A 23,408-nucleotide genomic window follows, 5' to 3' on the forward strand; every position below is an offset into this window, starting at 1 on the left:
TTCCACTTTTCTTTCCCTCACATTTTTCCTTAAATTTTTTAGAACCAAATATAACCTAAGTGATCCGAATAAAACAGGAAAATCAGGGGAGTAAGTTAGGTCTGGTTTAATTAGAAGCAAAAAATTAGATGAGTTCTGGAGGTTAGCCTTCCGAAATGCATTTGCAAGTAGAGGGTGAAACTATTTTCAAGATATGAACACGGGAATACGAAGATGGTTGAATGTGTGTGAAAAGTCTACTGTGACAAACTTTTTTCAATGTTTCCCAGGATGGTAACCCCACGAAATATCAGCGGGGATTGGGGTGTGCCACGGATAATCATGTAGTGCAAGCCTGGACGTCTTGCACACTGATCTATTACAAAAAGCTCTGAAGTGGCAGAAAAGGCGCACAAAATTAGAATTATGTGGATAAAAGTTGACACGAATATAGAAAAGCTAATTGAGTTGAGCCGGTAGAGGGATGGTGGTTGATTAAACTTCCTTTCTACCAAAGAAATCTTTTCCATGAAATCGAGATCCATTAATCTCAAACCCCCTACTCCGTAGAGAGTTCGGTAACCAAACATCTTTTTATTTGAATCAAAGGCGGGTTAAGGATTTTCCTTTCTTTTTTAAACTTCTTCATAATTAGATTTTCTTCTTCCTTTTCTTTTGCCCACGTCCAGGCTTTCTAATGGCCAAGCTTGGTGACAAGATGATGTCGGCTCCCAGGTTACTAAATTTGGGCCAGTAAGGCTCAGCCTAATCTGTGTTTACCACTCCTCTCGGCTGAGCTGGGTCATGGATTAAGGTCTCAAACTGAAATTGGGCTAGTCTAATTACGGGCATGGAGCTTTGTAGCTTGAGCTGACCTTAGGTTGTCCTCAGTTGGGCTAGGACCTGACCTAATCACCAGTCCTCTCATATCTGATGCCTCCAATAAAAATGAAAGGGAACTCCTTCCAGTGACATGTTTGACAGCACTTCATTCTATAATCCCCACGCAATCTAAATTTAAGAAAATTTGAACCTTTTTTTATTAGATATTTTTTTTCTTGGTTAATATGTAGGAATAGGATCAAACTTGAACCCTTCCAAACCACACCTCCGTTTTGAATAATTTAGAAATTTCTTTATTTAATTGCCTTGGCCTCATGTATGATAGAAATAGACTATATTTGTTGTTACCGAAAATGGTGCAGCTTAAAATGTAGGGAGCATATCTGCAATTTCAGATCCGGACGTCTATATTGTGACCTATTGAACAGTGGCAAACAGGCAAGTGGTTAAAAAATTTTATGTACTTAGAGATAAATTCTTTGGGCCCAAAAAATGGAAGGCACACTTACGAAAGAGCCATCATAGACCTTGTCATTTCGTGAATGTCGGTCTTCTTTTATCTCACTTGTTTTAATTAAGTGGACCATCTTGTTGAAATGCCCTATACGGCATTCCTCCCAAATCCCTTTGCTCACGATTTCAAAATTTTATTTCAGCAAATTTGATGGGCACTGGACGGCATTTGCAGTAGATATGCTGACATAAATTACCATTTTATCTAACTTTTAATAAAGAATAATTTAAATGAAAGAGCAGTTAGTAGTTTCCCACTTACCCCTTTATTTTATTTTCTGGTGGATAGCAGAGAGGCTGTGCCTATGAACATTCAAACATTCAAACATTCAGTTTGGGTTTCCCATGTTGAACCGACACCAGCTTAATGTGGGCTGCTCTGACGGGCCCCATGACCCAATCAGAAATCTTATCGTTCCATCATCAGAAAGGTTGGGCCCCTTTGAACCTGGACCCAATTCAGTCCGATCCATCTACAACCATCTTATCTTGCAAAAGGCCGCAAGGTCTGACATCACATCATCACCCTGATGACGTCAATCATCACCGTACAGGCCAAAAAAAGAAAAAGAGAAAAAAAGAAAAAAACAAACCCAGCTGATTTTGTTGATGATTTGTTTTTCAAAAGCATTTTCGGAAAACAATATAAAATGAGAAGCGAATCCAGTTCTCACAATGTGGGATTTGGAGAAAGAAAAAGACGATGATATTCTCACGTCTACCCAGGTTTTTTTTCATTTATTTCTATTCCCCTTTTAGAAAATGAAAAAGGCGTAGAGGGAGGCAATCCCACTACACATGGCCTGATGAATTTTGGTGCTACCATCTTAAAGTCATACGTTATATTCAATGAATCGATTACACAAATAAACATTAATTTAGTTTCACTCAAAAGTAAAAAATTCAACAATATCATCTCATTATGCAAATCAACAAACCCTAGGAATTACTTTTAGGATTAGCATGCGCCAAAGTGAATGCCGACTTTGTAACTCTTTGTCTTTAAATATTACTCAATCAAAATTTTTTTTCTATCATCAGTTTTTCGTATTCCAAGAAAAGAGAAATTAAAAAGTCAAAAGCTTCTCCACCCCCGTATTAATTAACATTGTTGAAAACAATTAATATCCCAGGCCCATCACTCTCCTGCGTCTTCAGAATTCAACTAGTAGGAGGCACAGCCGCACAGGCAATGTAACATGTTTCCTCTGAACGGCCTTGTCTTAAATCAAGGCTGCTGGATGCTTAATTATCGTAGATTTCATGGCGTGAAGGCAGTAGTGGTGATGTTTAGATTTAGGGGGGAAGACTGAAGAGGGAGGAGGGTCCCATGGAGGAGATACTGGGTTAAGATATGTGGGATTCGAATTAGGTGGGGGCAAACAACTTGTGTTGACCTTTGCACTAAACGACATTACAGCTGTTGCGGAATTTGTCTAATGAGTACAATAATATTGGACTAATGATTGGACATACGCCCCAATTTTCTATTTTTTTTTATTTTTTATTTTTAAAAAAATCTGTATTTGGTGGGGTTCCTGGATGATTCAATAATTTAATCAAATCCTATTCTGTAACCCACAGTGGAAATCCGAGCATTTTGGCCTTAATTAATTTGCTTCAACCATTCGAAAATGAATCTTGGAATTTGCATATGTATTCAAATCCTTCCAGTTTCTGCTGCTTGCTTCACAGTATGTTGATCAATCAATAAAAAACACAAAAAATTAATAAAAAATTTGGAAGCTGTTGAACTGAAGCTAATGTCAATAGGCTGGACTCTGGTCTGGATACCAACTGAGAATTGAATTAAGTTATTATTACCTTGAATAATTACAGTCTAGATATATTTTAAAATAAATTTAACTTGGAATTTTCCACTTTTTCTTTTGTGGGTTGATGAGAAAGCATTATTAGCTGCAGTCCAAGTCGTGCATGTGGTGGGTGGATGAGGCTTGGTAGGGCCAAGGACACATGTGAGATGAGGGGGGGCAATGAATAGATGGGGTTCATCAAGGTAATTAATGGGAAGATTTGTGAGTATTACCCTTTTCATTTCAAATTCATTTAAAACACCTGGAGGACTGTAATCTATGGGCATGACCACAAATATATGTGTAAATTAAAAAGACAAGCGATATTGATACATACAGATATCTCTTCCCTCTCACTATACAATTCAAACAAGCATGAATTGATATCGAGTAATTAAACAGCAAGGTGCAGCAGTACTACTACTACTTGTCAACCTTTAGTTCTAATAATTGTGATGGTGCCTCTTCCTTGTGTGTGGATTCTTGTAAGAGCAACCACAGCTTTCCCAGAGAGACCTGGACCATCGGGAGAAACAAATGGCCTGGAGGCAAAGTCTCCAACTGGATGCCTCACGGGCCGAGTTGGTGGCATCAGGATCCTCTCGTTTATGTCATTGAGGGTCATGTCTCCGTCCAATCCTCCCGGCTTCACCACTGCAAATGGGTACACCACCCTTGTTATTAACTTCTTCTTTTTCTTATGATCACCACCTTCAAACACCAATCAGTAAAGTTAATGATCTCAATTAATCACAGAAAGAGAGAAATGATAAAGAGAAGAGTGGGGGTGGATATCTACCAGTGCTAGGAGGCAAGGGGTCTATGGAACATAGGGTGTCTTTTTCAGATACAGACTTGGCGTTAACCGAGTACTCTTTGTAAGAAGATGAAGAAGAATCGAGAGCTTCAAGGGCTGAGACTGTCTCTTCTGGTGTTTTCATATCTGCAAAAGTGGGTTCTTCCTCACTGATCATCCCGCTCATCGCTGATCCGTTTACGGGTTCAGCTGCATTAATTAATAATGAAAATTAAAATTAAAATAAACCCATAACAATAATTCCAAAAGCAAAACAGCATCAGTAATAATCTAGTACTGCATTCCTTGTAAAAAATGATATATAATTTCAGCATTGGATGATAATGGATACATGTTTGAAGGTGGAACACCATCATTCTCTGCATGTAGGTAGAGCAGAACATGGGTCGTGCATTTCAAACATGGGTTGTACATGATGACAGACAGTAGTGCTCCAAAAAAACAAACGTAATCAAAGAAAAGAACACATTTATTAATGCAAGTACCTGAAACTCCACCAATACTAGCAATCTGGTTCATGCAATTAAAATTCTCAGATAGGTCCCAGGTGCAGTTTGGGTTCATGTTCCAGTAGGTCTGCATAACACTACAAGAATCAGTCTCTCCAACATTTCTAAAAGGCAATAGTTAAACCCAATAAACCCCCCCAAAAAAAAAAATTGAAAATTGAAAATTACCTTCATTAGATCATTGGGGCTATTGGTTTCATGATCAGTGTACAAGAGCAAGCGCCTACGCTTAGATCGATCACTGAATTCAACTAAAGCATCCTGGAGATACCCAGTGGAGGGATCAGAGTCCAGACATGAGAAGAAAGGTGCTGTAGAGTTATCCATAACTGCACGAAACCACAAAAGCAAAGAAAGATTGGAAGGTAAAATAAGCACTATTAGATCATCCAGAGGGAAGGAGAGAAAAAAAAAAACATGAGAAACAGATACAGTGAGAAAAAGAGAAAGAAACAAAAGAAAAGTAGTACCTAAAGACATGTCTGCATTGAAAACTCCAAGGTTGTGCAGATCCCAACCTAGGGAAGATCTGTGGTGGAGGCTGGTGCTGCAAGCCATGGAAGAAGTGTATAGATCGCCCATCTCGTGGGGGTGGTTGCTGGCTGCCTTGATGAATGGCCAAGGGCATGGAACAATGATGAGAAATGGCTGTGTATTTAAGCATAGAAGCTTATGATAAAAAGCTAGACCACATAAGATGATTTCCGAAGAAGCACTCAGTCAACGGCAAAAAACAAAAGAGAAAACAAAGGAAAAAGAGAGGGAGAGAGAGAGAGAGAGAGAGAGATTGAGAGATGTTTCTTGGGATTCGGAAATTGCCTTTAGATTTTATTTTTATAAATGTGGGTGGGTATATGGGGGACTGCATAATTGCAAGGGTATGACATGATGATGTTTTTGCATGTAACAAAAGGGAAAGAAATGTATGAAGAGCAACGCAGAGAGAGAGAGAGAGAGAGAGAGAGAGAGTCACAGCACAGCACAAAGCCCACAAAACACAATTCAAATTTCAGCTTTTCCTTTTTCATTCCCTTCTGATATGGTTACCAACCGTTTCTCCTTTTGGTCTGAGTGTGGAAACTTTTCTCACCATTGTGGGGTCATTTCAGTTTTCTCCACCTTTAATTTTTGTTTTTCCTTTTGGGTTTTTGAGAGTTTCCATGGATGGACGGACGAACGAATGGATGGATGGATGTCATTTACACCATGGGCCCACCACCTTGCATGCTGGGCTGGGACACTGGTGGGGGCCCAGTGTTTGGTTGCACTTGTAGGGACCACCTTTCTTTGATGGGATTTGAATGAAATTAATTTCTTTGATTGCCCACCCACATGCTATTGTGTGTTATAAAAAACAAAAGAAGAAAGCCACTTTCATTGATTTTTAATCAAACGGTAAGGGTAAGTTTCTGCAATTTGTGTCACTGCATTGATTTTTGTGTGAAAATTGGATTGATTCCTATTTTTTTTTCTTTTTACTGCAAATAGGATTGGATTGAGATCGGAAATTGTTGATTTCCCATTAGGGTCAGCTGGAAATCCGGTCCAGAACAATTGAGAGGCAGGCCCACGGACAGCTGAATTCACATTTCACAAGGGTTTTTTTTTCCCTGTTGGTGTTCAACAGTAACATCTTTTTGGTCTGGTGGGCCACCAACAGCATAATTTGAGAGAGAATTCCAGGGTACAAATATTCATGACATGGACCAATTTTAATTTGAAGTTTTCAGCTGTTGGTCCTTCCATTAAATCATTATATTTTGAATCGTCTTCGACCGTTTAGTTCGAGTTTATAAATTTCTCCTCACCTCCCACAACAAATGTACATACATTTGACTAAAACCTTGAATACCATAAGGTTCAATTAAATAAATAAATTTTTTTAAACTTTGTCATCTTATTTCTTTTAAAATATGTATCACCCAAGCTATTATCAGTTGAAATAATTTGGACCCATTTGATTATATAATATGCTTTCATATGTTAAATATGTTCAATTTTTAACATCTATGAATTGGTGAGTAGTACCTACGGTCAGAATCGGCCCTTTGAGGTGTCTAGGTGCTGCACAAATTTTCAGGAAAATATTTTTTTTATGGTATAAATGTTCCTTAATTGACACTTAAAATAGAATCCTCGAGTTGTTAATTCTCTAGTGTGATGGCATCAAACCTTTGGGCCTGGAGGAGAATCTAGGATAGGTTGCACGGCCGCAAGCCTACCCTGCTATGGTTCAATCAAACATTGATAAGGCTCTACCATTTCATCAAGTTTGTAACTACCCCACCTCTTTTTTTTTTTTGTGTTCTTTTTTTCTATTGATGCATTGACTCATTGGATATGTTAGTCTCACAAAATGAAAACTAAAAATAATAAAAATTAAAAGAAAAAAAAAGGTTAAAGTCTTAAAACATAAAGTTGGGTTTGAAAAAGTGCTAGAGTGTTGTTAAGTTGCCGTAATCACCAAAAGTACTTGCAATTTGATTTTTCTAAAGAGATCGATATCAATTGTTAACCTCAATTGCTTTCTTTTTGTCTTCCATGACACTGACGTTAACTTTTTTTTTTTTTTTTTTAACAATAATTTCCAGGGTTTTCAAAATTATAGCGTCAAAACCCACTTATGATGTCACCTGCGGTGAAGCCCATTAGCCTCATCTTTTTTCTCATTTTCCCACAGAAGAGGGTACGCAGCATCCTAATGGGCTAGGCTGCATAGCACCACGCCACCAAAGAAGTACGAGGTTGCGTGGAAAGCCAGGCTCATCACAGACACTGTACCAACATTATTTGCTTTTGGACAGTTGGAACAGCAGGAATCAAGGACATTGATAAAAGCCTGGGAACGCATTTCCATTAGATTTAACATAATTTCACCACAATACATACTAAGATTAATGGACCATAACTGGGTCACTCTTATTCACCATTCTGCAATCTCCTAAACACTCCAGGTGCCATACTTACTAATCCTCTTATGGCTGATTTCTCTGGGCTTCAGTCTCATGGGATGATGTAACCTGCAAAGAGGAAAACAAAAACCAGTCGTTAAGAGTCTTGGACAGAACAGTTCATTAGCAATAAAAAAGGGTTTGAGTTTGGGCTTCAGTATGAAAGCGCGGAGCCCGGGTCGGTCTTTGGGTAGACCTGGTTTTGAATGGCCAAGCCAAAGCCCATTTCTATGGTCTCTGTGCATGGGACATTGGGCTGGGTGAGATCCAGGCCAGTCCGAGGACAACTCATTGAGCAAAGCGTGACACTAAGCTGGAAAGGATCACATGTCTACTTACTTCCACACTTCTTGCCCACGGGCCTCTTTTTGATGTTGCATCGCTTAGGAATGGTAATGGCAATTGCAGGCTTGATTCCAGCCTTTTTGGCCAAAGGCGAAAGCACAACAGCACAGAGGCATTTGGGGGCGGTGTTGATTAATGCAGTAACTTTAGTGCAGCAAGTAGGGGAAACCTTGGCCTTGGCGTTCCCTGCTGCGCTCAAGCAAGAGCTCAAGCTAGCAGCTGCAGATTGAATGGGGGTCTTCCCACACTCACCCGCCCCATTGGCTTCCTGAACAAAAGCTTGGGACACTAACATCAACGCCATGACTGCTGCAAAGCAAGTTGGCATGTTGGAAGCCATTTTTTGTCGAAGCTTGAGATGGATTTACTCTTGCACACCCTTCTGTGAATGCCACCACCACATATTTATATTACAACATTTAAGTGAAAAAGGTAGTGCATTTGCCCTAGTGGGGTGGTTGCGAAAACGCGGATAGAATTATATGGCTTATGCTCTTAACACATATTCAAACTGTAATGATTTAATTCGTCTGAGTCTTTTGAGTAGAGTGTGAACCCACTGGGAATTGGGTTCACACTGATACTCCCACAAGGTGACACATAAGAATACTGCTTTTTCCAGTAAATTCTCTTCTTTCCATGTATTTGAACTTTTTAAAACAGTAACATCATCTGGTAGGTGGTGGGAAAGCATGCTTGTAAGCCTTTTCATAAGCTTTGGTGTATATTTTCAAGCTAGGCTTAATGATTCAATGGCTTCATAATCGTTTAGATGCTTTTGTAGATATCACAAATGTGAATATAGCTTCCTGCTTTTGGTTAATCAACCATTATGTGTTACCCAACTACGGGGTGTTCACATCAAATGGTCAAAAACAAGCATCCATGTAAACAAGCACCAAATGATTTAATTTAGGAAAATGTTAAGGTACCAAAGTGGTACCTATTCAATAAGAGATCTAGGCCCTTAATATATATATATATATATAAAGATATCTAAACTGTTAAATAAGTATAAATGAATGAGATTAAGGTATAAAGATACAAGTAAATGAAACTAGAGTACAAATAGATAAAAAAATTATGTGTGACAATATCTTATTGATAGTGTCTTTTAGGTATGTTTTGAGTTTAACTAGAGCCAATAATTTAAAAATGTAAATTAACATTTTAGAGCATATGATAATTGTTGCCGGGTGATAATTGATATCAATTTATTATATAAGCTGTTAGAAAAATTAGGCTAATCCAACCTATGGTAATCACCCTAAAGGGGAGGTGAATAGGGTGATGGTCTCTTTTTGCAAATTTAAACTATGTGAATGTAAGAGACAATTATATGCAAGTATATAATAAATAATATAAAGACAATTGCATAAAAATTAAAAGAGTATGGAAAAGAGAATGCAAACACAAGATTTTATAGTGGTTCGGCGCAACCCGACCTACATCCACTCTTTTCTAGTTTCAATCCCAAGCTTGAGGTTCCACTAATTAAAGGCTTCCAAACCAAGCTTTCAAGCAATACAATTGGATTATGGTTCCAATCTACCCTCTTGGACTTTTGGCTCCAAGTACCCTTTACATTTCTCAAGAGATACCCCACTTTTGAACAACCACTCAAGTGATACCCCGCACTTAAGAATCTTATATCAAAGTTTTTAACACAAAAACACGTCAACCTCACACCAGTATGTGAGGTAAGAAAATTTGCAGCACTAACTAATTCCTTTAACTATTGACTTGAGAAACTTCTAAGTTACTTTGATCATAGTACCCACCTTGACCTAATCCTCAAAATATGGTAAGTTGATTATTAATAATCCTCGACACCAGAAAGTAAGGAAAAAGACAATCAAGCCTAATTGACAAACATTAAATCCTTGTTAAAGCTCACATCACATACTAAAGGAATCTTATAATCCCTCAAAATCCCATCATATACAAATCTAAAAAAAGCTGCATATTTCCAACTAAGGCCTTGGTAGCTACATCATGCACTACCTAAGCAATTTCAACTACAATGCTTGGAACCATCCAATAGAACTTGTGGCATAACCCAAACTCAAAACAAAGGTTTCCACACCAACTCTTAATTAAGCTAAAACAATGTAATTACTCCAATATGACACCTCAAACTAGACTTGAGTTAGCTCAACATCTTTAAAAAGTTACTTAACCAAGAGAAAATTCGTAAACATAAAACACCATATCCTATCATGCCTACTTCCTTAAAGGAAGGACAAGTACAAGAAGTAATTGCTTTGAGAAAGAAGAAACCGAATATTTCATCATCGGTAAGTGCAAAAACACCACTCCTAGCTCCATCATCAACACACAACCTGAAGTATCTAAAAAGCCTTGAATTCTTTAAATAATAAAATATATCAAGGATAAGAAGGAGGGAGGGCACTAGAGCTACCAAAAATCAAACCACCAAGAGAATGGTATACCTCAAAACCTGAGGATGTGTAAATTCACTTTCTCCCAAAATAAAGACTATGGAAAGAGACGACCTCCAAACTTGTAGGTTGATTTGACCCACCAACACTACTACAAAAATTGTATATAATGACGTTATCTTCCTTGGCGCTTTTAAAGAGTGTCAATATTTAATACAATTTGTAACACACAATGGCACTTGGCAGAGACCTGATATATTATGGCGCTTACTTTAGAAATTCTTGTCACTTCCTACAAGTGTTCTTAAATAATTCCCATTTTCATTTCCTTGGCGCTTTGTAAAGCGTCATTTCTTAACACCCTACATATACCCATTTCTGAAATTTTATACATACCGCCAAATAGGTCGAGCTCTCTTTCATACCCACCAAATAGATTGATGAGATACTGAAGATCTACCGACGATATATTTTTCACACCGGTACCAACGCTCGTGGCAATCCATGAACGATCTCTTTGTCATCCTACTCTCTAACACATCATTTGACTCTGGTCATTTCACACTTTACACCTCTTTTCCATTCCTTGCATTTTATTTCACTTATTTTCTTCTTTTTCTTGGTCCCTATTATTCCGATCAACACCTTTTGTTTTATCTTTTATTTAGATTCACGCTGAAACTGAAGATCAACAATCTCGTTTTCTGTAAGATCTCGATTTTTTCTATTTCATTTGGTTCGTTAATCTTTTCCTTTTTAAGACGTTTGATTTTTTTATTTTTTTTTATTTTTATAATTTGTTTGGAATTTGTAGATTTGTTGAAATTGAAGATAGCAATTTCGTTTTCCATAAGATCTTATTTTTTTTTTTTCTATTTCTCTTGGTTTGTAGATCTTTTTCTCTTAAGGCATTTGATTTTTTTTTCTTTATTTGTTTGAGGTTTGCAGATTTGCTGAAACTGAAGATAACAATCTTGTTTTCTACAAGATCTCGTTTTTTTTCTATTTCTCCTTATTTGTTAATCTTTCCCTCTCAAGGCATTTGATGTTTTTTTTTTTTATTATTTTAATTTGTTTAGAGTTTGTAGATTTGGTATAATTGTTTGAGTAGTGGATTTGCCTGTATGAGAGAAGTTGGGAAATTTTGCAATTCTTCATAAATTAATCGGTGCAAGCTTGAGCTAATCTCAATTCTCTCTTGTTTATGCCTTTTGTTTTTCTTTTAATTTCAATTCTTAAGAAACTAGATTGATGACGAATTGTATTGGAGTTGAAAATTGCATGCTTCTTATTTGGTAATGGTTTATTTATTTATTTTTTAGGGATTTTATCATTATATTCTATTTTGAAAGAATTTTTAGGGTTTCCTTTTTAATATTATTATTACTATTTTTAGAGATTGGAGGAGATGCCAAGTCATGATTAAGTAACCCTGTAGATTGATATTGAGGCATGAGTCTTTCATGTTCAATTCTATTAGGATATCAAAATGTAATAAGGAGTAAGCAATTTTAAATTCCATTACTTTTGGTTTGCAATGAAACAAATAAAAAATTAAATTACCTAAAAATTTGAAACCATTCAAATTTTTATTCACTATTTAAAAACAAAATAAATTTTTAAATAGATATGAGAAGAAAACTACAGAGTTGTCATTTTCATTCATTTGTGCCAGTTTGTGAACACATGTATTACTATTTTATTAAATTCATAGCTATCAAGTCAAAAAGATAGAAAACAAGCATATCTGGTTGAGTTATTGGCATATTATAGTAAGACACATGTAGATTATTTTTGCAAAGTCAAAGAGAATGCATTAAAATCTTGGAGGGTCATTTAGTATCTTTGATTGCCTTCCAACTAATGAATTTGATATTATTATTATTATTATTATTATTATTATTATTGGTGTTAAAGGGAAGATAAAACTTATAAGTATTGGTGTATTTGGAGGTTAAAACCTTCTAAATATGTATATATTTTTTTTTTTCTGCAATTTGATTTTAAAAAATAATAAATTTACTTGGTCCTTTGCTGAGTAAGATGTTCATGTGATCTCTGATTTCTTTTTTCATCCTAAGTACTTAATCCTACTAAATGACCTAACTCCTATTTTCCCTTATAATTACTTGAATCATGTCTCCAAATGATACTAATGTTACTATTTTAAATAGAGGAAAATTTTGAATTATAAATAAAAATTTTCAATAGAAAAAAATTGAAGTCATGGTGCTGAAAGACTAAAATCACTACTAGAAAGTAAAGCTGGAGCAAAAACAAAGAATGAAAAAGATAAGAAACTGATAGCTCCAAAATCTAGAACAAGATCTCCCTTTTCTCTTGTACTCCCTTTTTTATATTCGACATTGTTTATCAACTAACCAATAGAATCCTAGGGTGAAAAGTTGATTTTCCCTTAAATCATTCTCTTGGCATATTCTAGGATTCAAAATGTTTGAAAACATAAATAAATAAATGGGTTGTTCAACTTTCACCATCCCCCACCAAATATTGGCATTGTCCTCAATGTCAAAGAAGTGAGTAGAAAGAGTTGAGGAGCAACTTTGTGCATAGAAAAAGAAACTTAAATAAGAACATAAAAATTAAAAGGAAAAAAATAGAAAGATTACCTAGTATGGTGCAATCCAAGGACAACATTGTCATAAATCACTTGAGTAAATGAGAAGTAAAACTTATCAATATTAATTTCATGAGATATCCTACTACAAGTCGTGAAGTGTACAACTTGGGAATTGAGAAAGGAACTTCAGTTTTGTAGATGGTTGCAACATTTGACAAGGAATTTGGAAAGGTATTAAATATTTAAAGTTTCATATTTGAGTGTCTCGTTTGGTTCTCTAGATTACTGAATATATTTACATTTATTATTTTTCAAATTTTTGTTTTCTTCATTTGAATAATTCCTTGGAATATTCCATTGACTACCCTTTGGCAAATTTGACTGGCATGTGGATTTGGGCCTTAAAACCCCAAATACTATGTTTGAAGTTCGACTATCAAGAGTAGAGTACATATTCTTTCCAATCCTAAAGTTTGTATGCTCATTCAAATGAGCTTTACCAAGAAGGTTGGAAACTTGGCACAGAGTAAAATGAGTTTCTGGTGTAAAGTACTTCCTCCATTACTCTCCTAAGAAATGTCATATACCAATACAAGCAGTTGAATTCTGATTTTGCAATTTTGAATCATCATATATATTTGTTTCTTAAAACCGAGCATATTACTCTTGACCAATCTTCTGAACCTCATGACTTGTAGGAAAAAATTTATGCCAATTTCTTTACCGAATGTATACCATTTTATTGGCACTAAGGTTTTCTTCTTAATTATCCTGATGAATGTTTTTTTTTTTTTTTTTCTTATTCCAAGAAATTCCTTCGGTCATGGTTGGATGGAAACTTGGTGATGCTGAGATTGTTTATGCATTAACCAAAGCAGGAAAAAAAAAGGTTAAATTGGAAGTAAGTGCTAACCTACATGCAAACATTGAAGTGCTAACCTACATGGAAACATTGAATTTATTTTATTTTATTCTTTTTCTAATGCAAAATTTCATATACCAATTTGATTTCCATTACATCTTGATATAGTATAAACTAGCTATTCTTTGTTTCTTAAAATTAGTATGCTTAAGATTCAATTTAGGCTCTTCTTTCTTTTTAGTTCTTACTTTTTTGTTATTTCAATTGTAGAAACAAACAAAAGAGTCTTCATTCCATCTTTTTCCTGTACATATATACCCTTCCTTTATGCATGTTTCTTATGATTTGTGAAGTGGGATTTTGATATTTTTGGCTTTGGAAAAAAAATGGAAAAGTGGGGTTTTCTTCTCATGCTTTCTGTTCTATTGTTTGGTCCATTGATTAATGGAGGAATGACCATGGCTTATAGAGGCTAAAATAGATCATAAGAGTGGGGATATGTTTTGTTCTCTTTCAAAATTGAGATAGGTTTGCTATGTTGTTCAATACTCGAGTTTTGGATTTATGCTCCTAGCAGATTCCACAAAGAATTTGGGAAATGACACTGACGGGCCTAGACACTACTTACTAGATGATGAAGTAATTTTAAGTTGGGCAATTTGGGCAATTTTATCAAAGCTAAATTCTTAGTTGTTGAATAATTTGGGCAATTTTATCAATCCAATATTGAGTTTCATCACTAAAGCTCTAGGTTAGTCAGATGCTTCTAGAAATAAACATTTTGAGCTCCTAACATAGATATTTTGTTTCTTTTTCTTTATTTGATTTAAAATAGGAATATTTTATTCATGAAAAATACATAATACAAAGAATAGAAGGAGAAGAGATCATTTCTAATTTTTATTTTTTAAGTGGGCCTCCATTTAAAGTCTTTTAAGGTCTCTTTAAATATTAAATATATAAATTATTTTATTGCTAAAAGTTACTCTAGATGGTTGACTAACCACAACTAATATTAGTTTAAAATTTTAAAAGTTTCACTATTCTTTATGTAGGTTCATAAATTTGTGTTCTCCTTCTCTCCTTACCATGTTTCTATTTTTTTTTTTATATTTGAAAAATATTTATTTCTAATAAATGACAAGAGATCCAACTTAATATTTATTTCTAAGGAAAAAAAAGATCCAAATTTCAATGTTATATAATTATAAATCTTCATGAATGTTTAGTGCAATGGGATGCAGTGGTTAAACAAAGTGGTCTTCTATTTTTTATATAGGAAAAAAAGGTTATCCTTTTATATGACAATTAGGAGTAGGAGGTAATGATTGTGACAACTAGGAGTAGATGCCTAAATGCACATAAGACATTGTTTTTAAAGGCAAGTATTTCCTACTATTTCTTAAGGTACGCAACCCACCACTATACTAGAAACTTCTCTCTCAAAGATAGAATAGTTTGAAAGAATGACTAAATAGAAGATAAAATTTTATTTCTATTATTACTTTGTACAATTTAATTATTTACTTTTATAATTGCATAAGAGCTTTATGATATTCTAAACATGACAATGCTACATTTCATAGTTTTGTTGAAATAAAGTATAAGAATAAGTTTATATTTCTCATCCTTGGATTTTTGTCATACACTCACCTAATAATTTATATTTTCAAAAACTTTGAACAATCTCTTCTTATGAACCCGAGAAAAATAAAAAATAGAGGAACTAGAATAAAAGTAAAAACTAATCAAGTAAATAAAAAATAAAAATATAAGAAATTAAAAATACAAATTAATGTTAACATAGTGATAATAAGATGGTTTTCATCTTATTTGGACCTTGGTATTTTTTTGAATTGTACATTGTAGGTCTTATGTTTTTCTTTTATTTGATAATGTTTTAAAAGTTCATTATTAAAAGTCTATAAGGAACCACCCTAACTCCTATGCTTCGTTAATTAGCTTTTGAGATTTGTATTTGTTAATATTGATAGAAATTAACTTTGTGTTTCTTTCTTGTAAATTAAACAACTATTATCATTGCATTTCTTGGAATTGGTGCTTTTCACATTGCTCATTGGGAACATACAAGCCTGCTAGTTGAATGATATTCATGTTAATCCACTAGGGGCATATTTGAGTGCATTTTTTTTTGCTTCAATTAATTTCTCTCATGAACTTTATATCAATAGATCAACATTACAATAAATGAGTATTCAAGTTCATTGCATTGCTTTTTAGATATATTAACTTAATTCATTCATCCTTCATTTACTTCAATTTCTCAATTTAGTTTTGATTTTTTAGAATAAATATTTTATTGACTCTTGTTTTTATTTTTATTAATAAGTTTAAACTCAGTAATTGATCAATTCTCTTTTTTCTTGTAAATTTTTTTCAATTTTTTTCTTGCAATTTTCTCTCATTCTCTCTAGTATTTAAGAGGCTAAGGGGATATAGGGTGGTAAGTAAACTTGATATTCTAAATTAATTTTTGTGAAGGTTGTAATTTCAATTATACTTATTGGTATCAATATGCATAATTTAGAGATTCTATATTCTTCTTATCTTTGTTTATAGGTTGGAAAGGAAATTGATTAGCAACAGAAGAGAAACCATAATGTTAAAGGAGAGGATATTGAAGACCATGAAAGATTACATCAATGACTCATTAGGAGGTTGAACCGTACTTTTCTAGATTATGGTTTATCTTAATCTTGTTGAATATTTTGATATAATTAACAAATTTATATGTGATTGGTGTATATAAATACTTACATTAATTATTTGAACTAAATTATTGTATATAAATATTTGGAGATATTTTAATCAATGAAATTCAATTTGATTTTATGGCTTGCAATTGTTTTTCTTTTATTTAATTATATGATAAATTCATTATTTTAATAATATGATATAAATATTATTTTTAACAGAAAATTATGGAAGATGACACTTCTAGAAGTGTCGTTGATAAAATTAATCAAATACGCTCATATAAGTGTCAATATAGGTGATTTTACTAAAATAATTTCAATAAAAAAATGTTCAAAGATAATGCTTTTACAAGTGTCATTGTTAACATTATTTAATTATGACACTTTTTAAAGTGTCATTGAAAACATTGATAAAGATGGCACTTCGTAGAAGCGTCATTGTTGACACCTTTATTAACACTTAAAAAAGCATTATTGTTTCGCTTTTTTCTCGTAGTGCATACATCCTGCGCCTAGAAAGATGAGCACAATTACTTTTGTCCTCATGTGCCCAAAAGTCAACAAAGCATACAAAAAACCATGCAATAGTAACATAGAAATAGTGTATAGAAAGCGCTCACCATGAAGCAATAGAGCACAAGATATCTTTAGTTAGCACTTAGAAATTGGTGCGAAAATTCTCGTAGAGATCCTCCCAGGAAATCCTCTTTGATTTCAATTATCCTAGAAGATTTTTGAGCATCTTCAATGTCCTTTTACCTTTCTCAAGCCTTCTTTTTACATAATTCAAGGGGCTCTTACGCGGGCCCTTAGCCTGTCCAGTGCTTGTGGATGTTTGGGAGTCAAGTCCAAAACTTTTATGTTGACCTACTCAAAGAATGTATCGAATACCTTTATGTTGAGCTACTTTAAGAATTCCTCGAATACCTTAATTACTATCAAATTATACTTCATTATCAAATATCAGCACCCTAGGTGCACTGAACCTATATATAATGTTCCTCCATACAACTTGTTATCAATTTGCTTCAATATATATATATGTTTCGGGGGTGGTGGGCAGTATTGAACAAATTGTGTGATTGTGTAATCAACCATAGAGTTGACATTAGGGAGGGGAACTGGTCACATTTTTAGGCTTAACTAGACATGATTTTTATGATTTAATAAAATTAGTGCGTTGCTTTGCCTTTTCTCAACTATTTGCTTTAAAATGTAGATATTTCTTGCAAAAATGACATTGTTTCCCCTTGTAATTATGCTTTTGTGCCCTCTTTTCAAAAGCACCTTTAGCATTTTTGTCTTTAGAAATCTCCACCTTTGAGAATACCAATTCAATATTCATCTCCACTCATGACCTGTTCAATCTTTCTTCATGTGCTGAGAAAGAATCCATTAGTTCATTTAACCAATAAATAGTCAAAATCTTCTGACTTTATGGTAGCGGCGAATCATCAAATTTTGAAGGGAGACTCCTCGATTTTTTTTTTTACAATTTTCTAATTTGAAATATTTTTATCATAAGTCCTTATTTGATTTAAATAACACTAACTGCCCAGATACATTTACTTTCATGAAAGAGTCTCAATCAAATTCCCCACCAAGAGTTTAAAGATTTACCATGGTCACCTTTTTATTCCCAAGAAATTCTTGTTTCAAAGTCGTCCAAATTTGAATTGGCAGCGTTTGCAAGCCAATGGAGTTGACTTGCGAGTCTCCTACAAAGTGGCTTCCATGGAGCTTCCACTATTGATATAAACATTTTTATAAACTAGATGGCAAGATCATGCAACATAAAGAAGGTCTTCATCTTAATGCTTCAAAATTCATAATTCTCTCCATTGAAAATAGGCACCGACATGTATGAAACCATTCCTGGTTACTGCACTTTATTCTTCATGAAAGATCTCTTTCTTACAACTCCTACAACAATTAATGATCTTCACCAACACCAACCCAATAATTGAAAGACCTTACTCTTACTCTAATACCACTTATTTGTGAGGGAGAATATCAATAAAGCAACAACATTTTATTCTCATTAAGAAAGACAGAATCCTTGAATAAAAAATTGAAAATTTCTACATTGAACTGCAATCCCCAACCACTCTATTTATAGACTAAGATATAAGGTAGTGGGCATTCCCTTTTCCTAAGAAAAACCATGTTACCCAAACACAGAATTATTGAAAACATGGAGCTAAAACCTATTCTAATACAAAGTCAACAAAACTACCACTACTAACTAAATATTCGCAGCTATACTCTCATCACTGATGCCAGCAATTCTTTGGAAGATGACTTCATTTTTTTTTTTGGTCTGCAGATCGGAATAATTTTTTATCAGAATCGTTTTGATTAACTTCACAGTTTTTCGTCCGGGAGACTGCTTTGGGTGGCCTATAAATGGAGCTGAATATATTCCGTCAGTATTGCTAACAACTTTTTGTATGTAAAAAATTTATTTCTTTGAGTCGGTGTACTGCTTACCACCACTTAATTCTCTTGCAGATTCAAACAGAGAGCAGAGGAATTTACAGTATATATATTATCATCAACAAATTTCGTCCAAACGGGAAAATTTTCATTAAATTTGATTCAAACATTACTGTCAACACTCTTTCAATTAGTAATAAAAAGGAAAATCGCTGACTGTGTATAAGCTTCAAATAAGGAAAACGTTAACCACTTCAAATATGCATGGCAAAAAAAAAAAAAAAGATACTTGGAAAAGGGAAAGGGACTCTCTGGCATAAAAAGTTCTAACAAACGCCGTTCGTTTTCTTGGCCATGACAAATTTCTTCCAAGCATCGGTGATTTCCCTCTGTGTCTCGATCACGGATTTCTTCGGAATTGTGCCATTTTGCTTTTTCTCTTCGACAGAAATCTTGGCACTGAGCTTTGCTGGGAGCATATCAAGTTCATGGAGCACCTTGGTGATGTCAAATACAAGGCGCTCAGCAAGGGTGCGTGAAAAGTCTTCCCTAACCACAACTCGGAGCACTGTAACATGCTGAGCATCTGGTGGCATGGTGTAGGCAGGCACAATCCAGCCAAAGCGGCGAAGCATGTCTGCAACCTCAAACTCATCATGGCATGAATTGTCCTTGAGAGAGAAGGCCACCAGAGGGACCCCATTGTCCTTGGAGACGATGTTAAAGCGCCCAGTCTTCTCCAGTCCTTCTTTCAGCGCCATAGCATTTTCCTGGCAATTCTCCATCACATTTCGGTATCCCTGGTAAAAGGGTTATGCGAGTGAGTTAAAGGTAGAGAACAGGTTTTATCCTGTATCATATAATCAAAAATCTCATTACGCTCTCACCTCAAAGCCCAAGCGAATTAGTTGATAATACTGGGCGATGACTTGACTAGAACCTGCAGATGTCATGCAGTTACAACTTTAGATTGTGTTGAGAGACAAAAGGCTATAATGGCTATGACTTGATCAAAGAGTTTGTTTGAGTCACCTTTGGAGAAATTGAGAGTGAAGGTTGGTTGATCGGCTCCAAGGTAGTTTATGTGGAAGATAAGTTCTTCGGGCAAGTCCTCTTTGCTCCTCCAAACAACCCACCCAATTCCAGCATATACGAGGCCATACTTGTGGCCACTAACATTAATGCTCTTCACCAATGGAAGGCGGAAGTCCCACTCCAGTTCCGGATAAAGGAATGGTGCAATGAATCCACCACTAGCTGCATCAACATGAATTGGGGTATCCCATCTGCAGGAAAAAAAAAAAAAAAAAAGGAACAGAGCATATTAATTCGGAAGACTTTAAAGATTTCAAAATTCTGAACTAAATGTTGGTAGAAGAGTGATTATATACCCTGTTTGCTTGTTCTTTTCGGCCAAGAGATCGTTCAAGAGCTTAACATCTTCAAATTCTCCATTGAGAGTTGAGCCCAAGATTGCCGCAACACAGATGGTGTTTTCATCCACCATTTCCACAGCTTTCTCTGGGTCCATTACATAGTAGCCGTCCCTCAATTTCACTTCCTTCAGTTCTACCTCAAAGTACCTTGCGAACTTCTCCCAGCACACCTATATCCACAAATGCATATGATTAATAATCCCAACCACCATGGAAAGCCGTTTGAGGGCCAAAATCATGTAGAAGTTTAAGCCCGGGCTTAGAAGCCCATGGATTTAGCCCAAGGCTCACAAATAAGAAGCAATATGCTCAAAGAGGAGGGTGAAGCCACGGCGTTATGTACCTGAACATTAGCACCAGTGACGATGTTGGGCTTGTCATAAGGCTTCCCCTCAGCCTTTCTCTTGTTCTGCCACTTCCTCTTGAAAGCAAGCCCTGCTAGCATTATCGCCTCGGAGGACCCCACCGTCCCCACTCCCACGGCAGCCTCTGAGTCTTCCAATGGAGCATTGAATAGATGGGCTATGATGTTCACGCATCGGTTCTGCATCAAATGTTACAAATCAGCTTTACCAATTCAAACCCAATATTTTATCAGGTTAGGTTCAAGTCAAACATAGACACCAAACGAAGTCATTGACAACCTAAGAGAAAACCAACCTAGCTTTACACAATAGAAAGTAAAACCAGATATCAAAAGATCAGCCACCCAGATTTCCCACCATTAATTAATGCGTAAATCACGGAAAATCATGGGCTTTTATTAAGAACAGATATACCATATCATATATTCCATAACTATCGTCCACCGACGGCTGATTTTCGAAGTATTAACCAATGACTTTGTGTTCACAAGTTAGTGCTTTTGGATCGGTCGCCGCTTGTGGATAGTGACCAGCTAACCAGTAACGGAGGAGTAGTAGAGTGGAACATTTAGGGTAAAGAAAAAGAAGAGAGACTTGCCTGAAGCTCAGTGGTAACCGGGTATTCATCCATGTCCACATAGTTCTTGTTTATGGCAGCCATCATAAGCTTATCACATTCAGGCTCCATCCAAGTAGTCACAAACGAAGCCAGGTTTAGCCTAGGATTTCCATCAAGCATCAGCTCGTCGTTTATGATCTGGTACGCCGCCTCCTTCGGGATCGAGTTCTCCGGCAACTTGAACCTGCACATTAATTTAATCACCCCTGCCTGCTAAAACAAAGAAAGGGGAAGAAACCAAAAAAGCAAAATACTATGACGGGTTTACCTCGGAAGCGAAGCTTTCACGTAGCGAGAGGCAAAGGTGGAGTGCACGGAGACATCCGACTCAGAAGCAGTTTTTGAGAGAACCATGGCTGATTCTGAGAGAGAGTAAAGCTAGGAAAAAAATGGAGCAAAAATGAGATCGCTGGGTTGGTGTTAGTTGCTTGGTGAAGAGGCAGGAGACCCTGGCTGTATTTATAGGGGTCTTTCCGATATTCAAACGTTGTCTCCTGCGCGACTAGTGGGAACGTTGAAGATAGCATGAAGCTACTCACTACCTTTTCCTTTTTCTAGAACCAAAATGAAACAATGGGGTGGAACTATCAAATCCCCAAATTGACCACGGAACTGTAGTGTCCGGTGCCAGTGGGGCCTACCCTAAACGTGACCAACATTTGCAATAACCATCCTTTTTTAATCTTCGTGGAAAGAACCCACAGCCTACAATTCTAATTTTCTCAACCAAGGTGCTGGTGGCGCTGGGGCTGGCCCCGGCCCCGGAACTTTTTTCAAATTGAAGGCTGAAGCTCCATTGCACCAATTGAAGGATCCCAATTACATTATCTTTTATCAGCATGCACGTCATTGTATTATAAAGTCTCTGAGAAACTCCAGATACAAATAAAAACAAATATATATATATATTTTTTATTTTGACAATCTTTTTCATTTTGATTCTTGATTCGTTCTTTCTCAAAACGTAACGCTTAAACTGTGTGGGGCCTCTTTCATTAACATAAATGAGATGATATCACATAAAAATCTTCAACTGTGATGCCTTTTAATAGAAGGCATAGATAATTTTTAATATAAAAAGGAAAAGCAGTGAAGGAAGTGGGAGATTAGAATAGGCATTGTCAGCTTTCCAGAGGGCCAAAAGTTAATGGACTGGATTTGTATACGTACAAATATTTCTTCCTGGGTAAATATGGCTCAACCAAATTCTTTCAATTTTAAAATAATTTATATTTTCAGAATAATAATAACCAGAAAAGTTGGGGTATGATTGCTACAAATGCCATTCACCAAAATCCCAGAAAATACTTTAAAGCAGCCCAAGTGGATTTTAAAATACTTTAAAGGTTCCCAAGGAGTGCCAACTTGACCTCCAAAAGTTAGCAAATATTTTAAAGCAGCCCAGGTGGATAATAAATTTTTTACGTTCCATGATTTTCATTGCACTGCTATTGGGGCATATTTTAAATTTCAATCATTTGCATGCTATTCTCGGGAAGAAAAAAATTGAAAACATCCAACCGACCTCAAGCCGTTCAACGAACGAGAATATTTCCAGGGCTAAAAAGGAAAGGCATAATAATAGGGGCAAAAAAGTCATTAGAACCCATTCAACTTAGAGACCAAGGATGGAATTAATTACCAGTCCCATTCAAAACCGCAGCCTCATTCAAACATACCCAAGTTTTTGACTCGACATTTAAAAAATTCTCAGTCGTATGCTGTGATAAATCCAACATGTTGTGCCCAAAGAATAATACAACGGAGGGATTTACAAAATGCTTGGTCATCTTCATTGAAATTCTTGTCATTTTGGAGCCGAGTCAGATTGGAATTCAACCCTTAAACCAAACCTGTGACGAGGTAAACACATAATTGTGATCCACGAGTGTTGGAAAAATTGGCAGAGATCAACCCCAGACTGCGGAATGGTCCTTAGTCAAGGGTGTTCTGTGACCAGATCAATCTAACCTTGGTGACGTATGCGCTTAAATGTAATAAAACTCTTCAGGTTACCATTTTGTTTTTCTATTTTAATGATTATAAATCACAAAAATATGATAAAAATCGAATGTCCCATAAACAGCATCTTCCTTTTTTGGATGCAATCTGAAATGGCAAAGAAACTTCTCCTAACAAAAGAAAATTCCTCTTGAATGCGTGTGAGGTCGGAGAGAATGGAGAAGAGAGAGGTAGGAACGGCATTGCAATGTGCCCGC

The 23,408-nt window shown here is 35.6% G+C and overlaps 3 protein-coding genes across 4 annotated transcripts; all 3 read right to left on the reverse strand.

Moving 5' to 3' along the window:
* Window positions 1-3,425: 3,425 nt before the first annotated feature.
* LOC117911466 (protein XRI1) lies at window positions 3,426-5,420 on the reverse strand. 2 transcript variants are annotated; one of them, XM_034825872.1, is made up of 5 exons: window positions 4,946-5,420; window positions 4,644-4,804; window positions 4,452-4,542; window positions 3,949-4,155; window positions 3,426-3,803 (listed from the first exon to the last, which is right to left on the reverse strand). In XM_034825872.1, the coding sequence occupies exons 1-5, from the start codon at window positions 5,055-5,057 to the stop codon at window positions 3,580-3,582; spliced, it is 795 nt and encodes a 264-aa protein (XP_034681763.1). In that variant the 5' UTR covers window positions 5,058-5,420; the 3' UTR covers window positions 3,426-3,579. The 2 variants fall into 2 exon arrangements, with proteins under 2 accessions (XP_034681763.1, XP_034681754.1); XM_034825863.1 differs by having other exon boundaries at window positions 3,426-3,860; window positions 4,946-5,416.
* A 1,883-nt stretch (window positions 5,421-7,303) lies between these two features.
* Window positions 7,304-8,144, reverse strand: LOC117921971 (non-specific lipid transfer protein GPI-anchored 2). The gene is made up of 2 exons (XM_034839922.1): window positions 7,766-8,144; window positions 7,304-7,495 (listed from the first exon to the last, which is right to left on the reverse strand). The coding sequence occupies exons 1-2, from the start codon at window positions 8,109-8,111 to the stop codon at window positions 7,479-7,481; spliced, it is 363 nt and encodes a 120-aa protein (XP_034695813.1). The 5' UTR covers window positions 8,112-8,144; the 3' UTR covers window positions 7,304-7,478.
* Window positions 8,145-18,879: 10,735 nt separating this feature from the next.
* LOC117924911 (glutamate decarboxylase-like) lies at window positions 18,880-21,674 on the reverse strand. Its single transcript, XM_034843685.1, has 7 exons — window positions 21,458-21,674; window positions 21,169-21,373; window positions 20,549-20,749; window positions 20,161-20,375; window positions 19,802-20,055; window positions 19,657-19,709; window positions 18,880-19,569 (listed from the first exon to the last, which is right to left on the reverse strand). Exons 1-7 carry the CDS (start codon window positions 21,541-21,543, stop codon window positions 19,096-19,098), a joined length of 1,488 nt encoding a protein of 495 aa, XP_034699576.1. The 5' UTR covers window positions 21,544-21,674; the 3' UTR covers window positions 18,880-19,095.
* Between the last annotated feature and the right edge of the window lie 1,734 nt (window positions 21,675-23,408).

This window comes from Vitis riparia, chromosome 1 (genome assembly GCF_004353265.1).
Source record: "Vitis riparia cultivar Riparia Gloire de Montpellier isolate 1030 chromosome 1, EGFV_Vit.rip_1.0, whole genome shotgun sequence".
Classification (NCBI taxonomy): domain Eukaryota; kingdom Viridiplantae; phylum Streptophyta; class Magnoliopsida; order Vitales; family Vitaceae; genus Vitis; species Vitis riparia.